This window comes from Peromyscus maniculatus, chromosome 8, assembly GCF_049852395.1.
Source record: "Peromyscus maniculatus bairdii isolate BWxNUB_F1_BW_parent chromosome 8, HU_Pman_BW_mat_3.1, whole genome shotgun sequence".
Taxonomy (NCBI): domain Eukaryota; kingdom Metazoa; phylum Chordata; class Mammalia; order Rodentia; family Cricetidae; genus Peromyscus; species Peromyscus maniculatus.
This window is the reverse complement of record NC_134859.1, coordinates 103,016,646-103,028,424: the sequence shown is the minus strand read 5'-3', so window position 1 is coordinate 103,028,424 and position 11,779 is coordinate 103,016,646. Positions and strand designations below refer to the sequence as shown.

General features: G+C 52.4%; 1 protein-coding gene across 1 annotated transcript; it reads right to left on the bottom strand.

The window, feature by feature from the left end:
* Window positions 1-1,307: 1,307 nt before the first annotated feature.
* Window positions 1,308-10,249, bottom strand: LOC102920619 (E3 ubiquitin/ISG15 ligase TRIM25-like). The gene is made up of 8 exons (XM_015990742.3): window positions 9,864-10,249; window positions 9,704-9,746; window positions 8,727-9,391; window positions 4,755-4,850; window positions 4,378-4,611; window positions 3,392-3,554; window positions 3,140-3,202; window positions 1,308-1,921 (listed from the first exon to the last, which is right to left on the bottom strand). The coding sequence occupies exons 2-8, from the start codon at window positions 9,717-9,719 to the stop codon at window positions 1,362-1,364; spliced, it is 1,797 nt and encodes a 598-aa protein (XP_015846228.1). The 5' UTR covers window positions 9,720-9,746; window positions 9,864-10,249; the 3' UTR covers window positions 1,308-1,361.
* Window positions 10,250-11,779: the final 1,530 nt, after the last annotated feature.

Genomic DNA, 11,779 nt, shown 5'->3' with positions numbered 1-11,779 from the left:
CTCTCTTCCTGATCCAGGAGGAATGACAGTCGGACGGGAAGGCACGATCGAGGCCTAAGGAAAGCCTCTCTCCTCAATACAGAGGAAGAGTTTCAGAGCCTTGCCCCCTACAGGAACAGCAGCCCATGGGAAATAAGTCAGGAGCTGAGGGAAGACTCCAGGTAGAAAGGCTACCTCTCAGTCACAGCCAAGGCTTGCTCAGAGGTGTCACAGGATGGCACCTCAGGAGACCTTCAAAGCACAACATTGCTCTCCTCACCCCGAAAGGGGTGCCTCAAGGAGAAAACAGGGTTATTAATTTCTCTGGGTACAGGCAGGGCAGGGGTTGAATTCCCAAGTGCCCTCGTGGTGGGGTACCTCCTAGTCTGGCTGTCAGCTGCCTTGCCCTGGGGGCCTTTCTCTTTCTTATGACCTTTATCAGTTCGTGGATCATTAACTTGGTGGAGGCCTTGCTTTAAACCCGCAGGAACTGTGGCTGGCTGAGTCTGGAAATTCAGAGTACTTTCCTAATGGACGGGAACCCTTGACTTGGGGGGCAGGGGGTGGGCAGGGTCGCTTAGCAGGGGCCTGTACTGGCCTTGGATGAAGTTACACTGCACAGAATTCCAGGCCTCTCATTGGGCAAGTTAGATTACAAAAGCCTACCCAGGTGAGTGGAGTGGGCTCATCAGGGTGGGGGGCAGGGACCCACTCTCATAAATCATAAAGATGAGGGTGGGAGGTAGAGATTGCCCCCGCCCCATCCACAGCCCTCTGTGCTGCCAACCACCACTGACTGGAGACACTCTGCTCTAGTGAGGTCAGCTGCTCTGCCCACCACCTCTCACCTGCACCTCCGTCCTCGGCCCACTGGTCCTGCATCTAAGACAGGGCTGGGCTCCTCAGCCCTAACCTTCCTGTCCCCAGAGAAGCCAGAACTCGGACCAACTCTCCAGGGTCACTCACTTCACAGAAGGGCCTCCTGGAGAGAGAAGCCGCTTGGCTCAAGTCTTGCCTAATCTGAGGCTTCACAGCCTTTGAAGACAGTGGGAAGGGACAAGTATGAGCCCGAGAAGCAAGGCCAAGGGTTGCGGATGGAGTAGGGAGCGGGTAGTGCATAAAGCAGGATTTTGGTTTCTGAAGGACATAGGCTATCCCCATCCCTGGGGCACCTCCAGTCTGGTTCAGGTCAACTTATCAGGACTTTCCAGGCAGGCGGCAGATGGCGTCCAGACAGGGCTGGGAAGCAGGTGGGCCACCCACTTTTATCCTGGACACAGGGGAGCACACCAGGGCCCACCACCCTCTCAGCACCCCTGCTCAGCCAGTACGTAGAGTCTAACTTTATTGGCAGCCAGCCTGGGCCGGCGGGCGGGCGCTGCCTATGCCTCGGGGTACTGCTTGAGTGTGAGCGAGGCCCCGCTGCTGACCATGACCGCGGGGTACAGGGGCTCCAGGAAGGAGGTGAGGAAGCGGTAGAGGAGGCTCACACCGCCCGCCACACCATAGAAGGACAGGCAGCCGGCGCCGAAGTCCAGCTCCACGCCGAGCGTGTGGTGGTAGCAGCCGTGCAGCACCGTCTGCGTGTTGTTGTGCCACACGGAGAACTTGAGCGAGTCCCACTCCAGACACCACGAGTAGGGGTTGCGGCCCAGCAGGTAGACGATGTTGCGGCGTGAGCGACTGCCCAGCAGCGGAGGGCTGTGGCGGTAGGTGACACCCAGGCACATCCACGAGTTGGACACCTCGGCCTCCCAGTAGTGACAGCCCTCGGACAGGCCCGGGCAGCACAGCACCTGGGGCCACTGCTTGAAGCCCACTAAAGGGGTGTTGGTGGTCGAGGGCTCCAGCAGGATGCCCAAGTTCAACACCGAGTGCGTTTCCTTGAACAAGAACAGCTCCTCGTTGGCCGTGGCGGGGTCGAAGTTCAGGTTGCAGTAACCTGGGGTTGGGGATGGAGACACAAGGGAGCCAGGGTTATTGTTCCCAGGGCCGGGAGCTAGCAAGGGGCAGGGACAAAGGACTCATACCGCTTCCAGCCCAGGTTCCTGGAAGTGGCACCCTCTCTCTACCTATTGGTTTATTTATTTATTTTTTTTAAACAATTTTTTTTTTAGATTTATTTATTATGTATACAGTGTTCTGTCTGCAGGCCAGAAGAGGGCACCAGATCTCATTACAGATGGTTGTCAGCCACCATGTGGTTGCTGGGAATTAAACTCAGGACCTCAGGAAGAACAGCCAGTGTTCTTAACAGCTGAGCCATCTCTCCAGCCCGTACTGGTTTATTTTTATTTATTTTACTTTTGTGCTTCTGAGCCCAGCTTAGCCCAGGGTGACCTTGAACTTGATGCTGCTGCCCTGCCTCAGCCTCCCCAGTGCTAGATTACAGACATGAGCTGCCACACTACTCCTTAAAATAGCTCAGTTTAGCGGGACAGCGAGGGCAGTGCAGGCCTTTAATGCCAGCTCTTGGGAGGCAGAGGCAGGTGAATCTCTGAGTTCGAGCCAGCCTGGTTTACATAGTGAGTTCCAGGACATCCAGGGCTACACAGAGAAACCTGTCTCCAACCTCCCAGCGGGCCAAAAGAAAGCCCAACTCAGGTGAGGCTGTACCAGACAGCCTGGAGGAGTAAGACCCTGGGCAACCCCCCCCCCCCAAGATCCTAACATAATCACCTTTCTTATTTGTTCAGGAATGAGACTGGAGGAGAGTGAAGGGTTCCTGGCCGAGATGACCCACAGGTCAGATGTTCCCTATCAGATGTTCCCTATCTGACCCTCAATATCTCAGAAGCCTTGGGATTTGGTCCTAGGCCAGGGAAAGGGCGTATAGGGACATCAGATCTGGAGTTGGAGGAATAAATAAGGCCTACTCCAGTTGACTTGGCTAATCCCCCAGGGAAGTTGGCAGCCACCCCCATGAAGTCAGGAGTCATAACACACAAGGCCCAGAGAGCCACAGAAGAGCTGCCTTTGAGGTAGAAACAGACAGGGTCTCCCTCTCTTCCTATCAGGGCCTTGCGCCCAGGCTAAATCTGAGGTCCCCAGTCTGCAGTGAGAGGTCAGGGTGCTTCAGAAGCAGGGGGGGCAGGAAGGCACAGCCCCCAGGGGTCTCCTTTTCCCCTCCCCCAGCTTGGCCTCTGCTTTGAGAACTCACGCTGGAGTAGTGTTTTCCTGTCCACAGCTCGGGGCAGCACCTCGTAGCAGTTTATCTTGATGCCTGGAGAGATGGAGAAGCTTTGCTGAGGACCCCCTTACAGCCCAGCATCCTTCCTGAGAGGGACTTGGCCAATCCCAGAGCCCATGTGACCTGGGAGGGGTGCACACAGGCAGGCAGGGCTCCACAGTCACTGCCCCATGGGGAGGTGCCACTCCCAAGCGACAAGATGCAGACTTCTCAGAGACTGACCCTTCAAGAGCAGCTGGTTGATGAAGCTACGACCTATGTCCATCAGCCGGGTGCGGAGCTGGGCCAGGGTCTCTGGCAGCTGAAGGAAGCTCTGTGTCTCCTCACAGTTGGCGCCGATCAAGGGTTCCATGCAGGCCGGGATGTGCTTGAGTCTGGGGAAGTCCTGTTATGCAGAAAGGGGTAGCTAGTACCCCTTTAGCCATGGCTCAGGCACCTGCCAGGGGCGCCTCCATGGACAGGTGGAGGAGATGTTGCCCATTTTCAAACTTGAGCATCTGTCTCCTCCTAGTTGATTGGAAGGGTGTTGATGGTGGTCTGGCTGCTGGAGAAAACAGCTGGAGGATTTCAGTTGAACCTTTAATTGCTCAGAAAGATCATTGCCAAGTTCATCCTGTTGTCCAGAGATGGACAAGGGAGGAATGACCTTTGACATCTGTCCAGGAGTATGAGGGCAATTTAAGGAAGGAGATCCATGTTAGGAGGTCCCAGACATAGGGCTTGGTCCCTGTGCATAGAGAAAGTCGCTGCCACTATCTGGTCAGCCACCCTGTCTGGCACTTCCCCATCCCTACATTCACCTCCCACCTCGACCTTGCAGTAACATCAGACCATGGCTAGGGAAGAAAATGAATTTCAATACATAGACTGGCTTGACCTCACTTCTGGCTGTGGTTTTGGGGGAGATTATTTTACATACACCGAGTCCCAGGGCACTCCCCATCTTCTCCTGGGACACAAAAGCAGGGAAGTGAAGGGAGAGCTGATCTCTGCAGGCAATACAGGAAAAGCAGCGGGTGTTGGTGAGAGCTCGGGATGCTGACCTGGGGCTCTCCCAGTCAGAGAAGTGGGCGAGGCAATGCAGATTCACACCCTGATCACTTTGTCCCAGGTCTGGGTACATCCGTGTGTGTGTGTGTGTGTGTGTGTGTGTGTGTGTGTGTGTGTGTGTGGTGGAGGGAAGCCAGGAGGGGAATAGGGGGTCTTGCCTGTAGGAACTGCTCATCGCTTCTGTTGGTGAGCAGGCTCTGGAGCCAGACGCTGTCCCCCTCCAACTTGAGGAGCCGGCTGTGGCTTTGCTGGATAGAGTTGCCCAGCTTTCTCAGGGCAGTCGCCTCCTCTTTCTCCACAAAATCCAAGACCTTTATCTGCAGCTGTTTAATCTCATGAAGGATCTCTGAGAAGCAGTTGTTCACCTCGTCTCGCACTGTCTGAATCAGTTTCTGGGGTGGGTGTGTAGGGGGACATCCCTGAATTCCAATCCTATACCCAACTCTCCTGGTCCCAAACCAAGGCAGGCATCCCCTCCTTCCCCATGATCCCCTGCAGTTTCTGGGAGGTCCCATGAGCTACCAGGATGCCTTACCGAGAGAAAGCTTACTCGTCCCTGGTGCTTCTGGCTGTCAGAGGCGATGATGAGCATCTGGTTTTCCACATTGGCCTGAATCTTCCGAACTTCCACCTGGAATGTGTGGTGGTAGGGCAGAAGTGAGTGAGGGGCAGAGGAAGAGCCAATCCAGGAAGAGATAATTCCCTGTATTCACAGGCTTCCGTGAGCCTAAAACCGGGGCTGAGGGGCAGATGTCCTGTGATTTATGCTGGCTTTTGTGTAGTGCATTCCTGCTGAGCTCCTGGCCTGGCTCCGGAGAGCAGCACCTAGCCCTAATCCTCCCTTTGTTTAACCACAGCTTTTGTTTCTCTTATCGTCCTATGTGAATCTTGTCTGAGAGTCAAGGATCAGAGAGTCTCCCAAGGATACAAGGCCTATGCAAAACTTGGTTCAGGAAACTCCGAAAACTGTGGTCCCTGAGAAATCAAGTCATTTGCACTTGGCATTTTGTCTCTGGGAGCTCCTTTTAGGTTGCTTTGAAGGTACGGAAATTAACTGGCTAAACTGTAAATAGAAAGAAATAAAAATGCCCTAGGCAAAGGGATAGTGCTTCAGTCCTTCAAGGCTGGACCCCCCTGCAGCCATGATAGGCTAGATTCATTCTTAAGATGCTTCTGAGTCTTCTTTCCACGGATCCGGATCCGCGTGACACACAGCGACATCTTTGTTCTTTCACTGCCCCAGAATCTGCTTCCTCATTCATAGGAATCAGTTTCTTTGCTCCTAAAAGTTATGGCCACAGGACTTCAGGACGCAGGAAGAGGCTGGGAAGGGTTCAATGGCTTGAACTAGGTAGGAAGTGGTGAAACCACACTCCTGGGTACCAGGGCCATGCTGCTTAACTCCATACGCCCACGGGTACTTGTATTAGAATAGGAAGAACAGTGCTTGGGCAAGTTCCTATAGGAAGATGGTGCTGGCCAGCCTGCAAGTCCAGGCAGGGCTTCCTTCTTTCCAGAGGCTCACAGGGAAACCGCGGTCACTTGAACTAAATTATGTGTTTAGTGATGCCATTGTTTTTGTTTCTCTGATGTAAGTTCCTGTTCTTACCAGACTGATGATGGTTGATTATGTAAGGACAGCAGGGCTATCGAATGTACCTGATGGGCTAGCTAAAATCTAAGGAGCTCACTTCTAAAAAAAAGAACAACATATATATTAAAAAGTATACATATATGGCCAGGCATTGGTGACGCACGCCTTTAATCCCAGCACTTGGGAGGCAGAGGCAGGCGGATCTCTGTGAGTTCGAGGCCAGCCTGGGCTACCAAGTGAGTTCCAGGAAAGGCGCAAAGCTACATAGAGAAACCCTGTCTTGAAAAACAAAAAACAAAAAACAAAAAACAAACAAACAAAAAAAAAAAAGTATACATATATATTGAAAGTAGAAGAGCGAAAAACCAGGTGCTGAGGAAGTGTAGACAGGAGTATCTCCAACCTTATAGGGAGCTCAAGACCAAACTGGGCTACTGGAGACCCCGCCCTTGAGAGGAAGGGGCTGGTAGGAACAGAAGGAAGAGGAGAGGAAGTTACCTTACGCTGCAGTGTGTGTGTGTGTGTGTGTGTGTGTGTGTGTGTGTGTATACACATGTGTTTGTGTGTGAGTCTACCTGTGTGCACAGGTGCATGTATATGTGGAAACCAGGTATTTCCCTCAGTCACTTGCTGCTGTATTTTCTTTCTTTAAAAAAAAAAAAAAAAAAAGCTGCGAGACAGAGCCAGGCGGAGGAGCTCTGTGAGTTCAAGGCCAGCCTGGTTCACAGAGTGAGTTCCAGGACAGCCAGGGCTACACAGAGAAACCCTGACTTGAAAAACCAATAAATATATACATTGTATGTATATGGGTGTTTTGTCTGCAGGCATGTAGATGCATCACATGCGTGTGTGTGTGTGTGTGTGTGTGTGTGTGTGTGTGTGTGTGTGTGTGTGCGCGCGCCTGATGTCAGATCTGGAACTGGAGTTACAGCGGTTATGGTGCTGGGAGCTGAACCCAGGTGCTCTGCAAGGACAGTGTTCTTAGGTGCTCTGTCATCTCTCCAGCCCCTCCTCCCTCTTTTTCTGTAGCAGGGTCTCTCACTGAACCTAGAGGTCATTGATTCAGCTAGACTAGCCAGCCGGCAAGCCTCTGCTTCTCCGTGCACCACCATGCCTGGCTGTTTGTACATGGGGGCTGAACTCAGGTTCTCTTCTCGTGCCTATAAAAACAAGCACTTTACTTACTGAGCCAGTTCCCCAGTCTGGTTTTTATTTGGGCGTGGCAGAGCTTATTTTATGTGGCCCGTAAAAGTTCAGGCTGACCTTGAACTTGGGGTCTTTTTGCCTAAGCCATTTAAGGGCTAGTGCCCCGTGTTTGTTTCATTTGATTATCATTTTTTATGTGTATGGGTGTTTTTACCTAGATGTAATGTCTGTGCACCCTGTGTGTGCCTGCTGGCTGTGGAAATGTAAGCCACCATGTAGGTATTGGGAACAGAACCCAGGTCTTTTAACCGCTGAAATGGGGTCCCACTATGTAGACCTAGTTGGCTTGAAACTAGCTACATAGACCAGGCTAACCTTAAACTCAAAGCCCTGTTCCTGTTTCAGCCTCCGGAGTGTTGGAAACAGATTACAGGGGTGTATGCATTGTGATTAAATCTTGATAATGTTGAAATAAACTTTTTTTAAATGCTTGTTTTTACTTTCACAATAACCTGTTCCTGCGCGACCTGTCAGAAGGCTCATTTCTCAGAAGCTGTGCCAGCTGCTAGAGCGTTCGCCTCCTTCTCTTGAGACTGCAGCGAACACAAGTGCATAGGGGCCTAGGAGCGTTGCTTAAGGAAGCGGTCACAGGGTCCCCTCTAGTGACCAGACATGGTGAAGGGGTAGGGAAGACTGCGGGAAGAGTTAGGAAGGAATTGACGTTTCTTCCGAGGCGTCATTTTTTAAACATTTTATCTGTCATTTTATGTGTATGGATGTTTTTCCTGCATGCACATCTAAGAGGCCTCTGGTCCCCCTGGCACTGGAGTTACAGCTGTGAGCCGCCATGTGGGTGCTGGGAATCAAACCCAGGCCCTCTAGAAGAGCAACCAGTGCTCTTAGCTGCTGAGCCGTCTCTCCAGCCGCCCCTTCTATGGCTTCTTGAGAGAAGCAAGCCACAGGGGTTCCTGGATACATCTTTAATGGAGACTGCTGCAAGCAACCTTTCCTACCCTGTCACCGTCTGTTCACATGTTCTGACATGCAGTTCTGCACTTTCCTTGTTAACCTAACCTCCTTCCTATACCGTCACATGGCTCGTCATGCTAGCAGCTGCCTAACTTAGAAAACGATTACTGTGGGGTATGTGCACATGCCAAGGCTCACGTATGGAGGTCGGGGCTCATCTTTTTTCATTTTTCACTCTTTTTTTTTTTTTGAGACAGGGTTTCTCTCCGTAGCCCTGGCTGACCTGGAACTCTCTCTGTAGACCAGGCTGGCTTCAAACTCAGAGGTCTCCCTGCCTCTGCCTCTCAAGTGCTGGGATTCAGGTGTGTACTACCACCACCACGCCACCAGACTTTTTTTTTTTTTTTTTTTTTTAAAGACATAGTCTCACTATGTAGCTCTCTGGCTGTCCTGAAATTCACTATGTAGACCAGGCTGGCCTCTACTTCCCAAATGGTGGCATTAAAGGCATGAATCATCACAACCAGCTCTCCTTGCACTTAAATGCAGGTTCTGAGGATGGAACTTAGATCATCAGGGTAGAAAGCACCTTTACCCTCTGACCCATTTCACAGCCCTGCCTATCTGCCTTTTGAGACGGCTTCTCCTGTCGCTTACGTTGCCTGGGCTCTCGAATGCCTGCCATCGAATCTCAAGCAGTCGGTGCTGTTAAGCCTGGGTCGAGCTGAGATTCCTTCCTCCAGGGAAATGTGCCAGCCTCGGAGAACCCGGAGCACCCTCCTGCTCACCCCTCCTCACCTCCTTGCGGGCCCGTTCGTCCTCCAGCGGGGTGGTGTCGTGGTTCTTGTGCTCCTCCAGCAGGCAGGTTCCGCACACGCAGCTGCCCTCCGTGCGGCAGTAAAGCTGCCTAAGCTTGCGGTGCTTGCGGCACAAGCGGTTCTTGAGGTCCCACACGGGCTCCAGCAGCTGGTGGTCCTGGAACAGCCGGTCCTCAAAGTGGCTGCGCAGGTGTTTCTCGCACAAGGAAGCCATGCATTGCAGGCATGACTTGACTGACCTCAGCTTTTGTGGGGAGCAGAAGTCACAGGGCACATCTGTGGGGCCAGCCAGGTTCCACAAGGGCCCTGAGGTCTGGCCCTTGGCCTGGGTGAAGCACGCCACCATCTCCCCGAGGATGACGTTCTTGCAGAGGCGGGGCCTAGTGGGAAAGGTCTCTCTGCACTGGGGGCAATAGTATGTCTCCCCGATGGCAGCCTGGTGGTCCCAGAAACTCTGGAGGCAAGTCATGCAGAAGTTATGGCCACAGGCGGTGGTGACGGGGTTCCGGAACACCTCCAGGCAAATGGGACAGAGGACTTGTTCTTCCAACATGCATTGACTGCTGTTGCTCATCAGGAGCTGCATTTGAGGAGCTCTGGAGGACTGGGAAGGGAGCTGCAAGGGGACTTGGTCCTGCCCTGATCCTGAGAAGACAGGAAAATCCAGGCATAGCAGGGGGCGGGAGCAGGGCATGTCCCTTTGCACCAGGGACATGTTCTTTACACCAGCGGCCTGCTCCTTTTCACTGCATTTTTTCTCTCAGAAGTGGCTGCCTGACCATGGGGTACCAGGGCTGTGTCATCAGCCAGTCTCCACGGGGATGGACATGAGACTCCTATTTCCTGGTCTCAGCCTCAGTTAGGGATAAGCCAGAGAAAGGAAGGAAGGACAGGGTGACAAGGGGAAGGGGCCACTTCCTTGGCACCCAGGAGGGGAGGTCAGAAACTTGAACTCACGTGAGACTTTCGGCATGTCAGCGAGAGTCCGATAGTTGCTGTCCTGTGCCAAGAAGGAAAGACCCACAGATACTCAGGTACCAAGACCTGGCCTGACTCACTCACTCACCTCACTCACCAGCTGCTGAGAGTGTCCCCCACCTGTCACCTCGTGTCCTACCTGGGGACTGATGATTGCCACCTTCTCACTTTCCCCTGTGGCCGCTGTTTCATGGTTTTCCTATCCAGATGCCCTTTCTTTGAGGATGGCCCAGGTTTTGCTGATGTCACAATTCAGGTGCAGCCAGCCCTTGCATCCTGCCTGTGATGTCATCAGGGCACAGGTGTGCCACAGGGCAGGCTGCAGCGCTGTGCAGTGCTGATGCATTTTGCTTCCCCGTGGATGGATTCTCAGCTCCGGAGTCTCCGTCTCTTGTGGCAGAGTAGCTACCGGCAGCTAGGACCACTTGCGGCTGATGTAGTATCTGCTCATGTTTCTGACCAAAGAGGGAAAATGGCCAGTGAGCAGCAGGAGGGTCTTGGGAGCTTGTTTCTTCTCTCTGGAGTGTGATTCTTGTGTTAGCATTCCGAACTTCCCCTTGGGGACTCGCCCAGCATCCTGATGTCTTCTTACATAAAGCCCCGATTAAGAGGAAAAAAAAAAACTCTCCTCCTCCTCCCTATCTCTCTCTCCCTCTCTCCATCTCTGCAAGGTGCATACCTCCATGCTCTCTCTCTCTCCTCCCTTTCTCCCTCCCCTTCTCCCTTTCCCCTTTAATAATAAAACTTTCCATGTGGATGCCATGCCTGCATGGTGTGAGTAACTTTCCACCATGCCCTCTTGGCCGCAACTCGCATGGTGTGTTTCCTTGGCTCAAACCCTCCAAGGCCTTTCGAGCACCGTTTCACAACAGTGAGTGGAAAGGACAAGGCCTCTTTTTGCTCTAACATGCAATCCAAGCATTATTTGGTATTCTTCCTTCTCCTCTTCTCTTCTTCAAAGATTTATTTGTTTTTATATGTATGAGTGTTTTGTCTGCATATGTATATGTGCACCATATGCATGCAGTTCCTGAGGAGGCCAGAAAAGGGTGTCAGATCCCCTAGAACTGGAGTTATAAATGATTTTGAGTCACTGTGTGAGTGTTGGGAACTGGGCCCAGGTCCTTTGCAGCAGCAGCTAATGCTCTTAACCCTTGAGCTGTCTCTCCAGCATCCGCCTTTCCTCCTCTTCCTCTTCTCCATGCTGGTGATCACACCCAGGGCCTTACACAGGCCAGGCAAATGCTGTACCGTGGAGTGACACCCCCAGCCTAGCCCCAAGCGTTATCTCGATGGGCAGTTCTGCTTTCACCTTGTTTCCATCCTGGGAAGGAGAAATCGGGGATTCACAAGCTGAAGGGAGCTGCCATCACCCTGGTTTACTCGTCTCTTGAGTCTTATTTCCTGTCTTTCTGAACCCCACAGGAAAAAGCCTCTAAGAAGTTTCGGTCTGTCTATCTGCCTCAGAACACCAGCCTGACTCCTCTTGTTGTGCAGAAGAGGGGGAACAGAAGCCCGCCTCTCCTCATTGTGGGGGTTCAGAGGAAGCATTTCAGCATCTCCTCCTAATTACGGTGCCTACTGCAAGTTCTTTGTAGAAATCTTTTTTTTTTTTTTTTTTTTTTTTTGGTTTTTCGAGACAGGGTTTCTCTGCGTAGCTTTGCGCCTTTCCTGGAGCTCACTTGGTAGCCCAGGCTGGCCTCGAACTCACAGAGATCCGCCTGGCTCTGCCTCCCGAGTGCTGGGATTAAAGGCGTGCGCCACCACCGCCCGGCTCTTTGTAGAAATCTTATGTGAGACCAATGGAGTTCTTTTTCTTTGGGGTGCTGGGCATCAAGCCCAGGGCCTGGTATGTATTAGACCCCAACTTTTCACACGATAGGCCTTGAAAAGTTTCTGGACTCCCACTGACCAAAGATGCAGCATGCATTCAGGACCTTGTGGCAGCACTCAGCTGCCTTGCCTTACGCAACTTCCCTGAGGTCTGCACACCCACCACGTGCTGTTTGCTGGATGCCTGTCATCGCCCCACAGAACCACAAACACTGTCTCACA

Excerpts from the sequence above, each read along its gene's own strand:
- LOC102920619 (XM_015990742.3), bottom strand. Across the intron at positions 4,851-8,726 it reads ACGAACGGGCCCGCAAGGAG|GTGGAAGTTCGGAAGATTCA; the intron begins GTGAGGAGGGGT and ends CACACATTCCAG. Across the intron at positions 3,203-3,391 it reads CAACCAGCTGCTCTTGAAGG|GCATCAAGATAAACTGCTAC; the intron begins GTCAGTCTCTGA and ends CCATCTCTCCAG.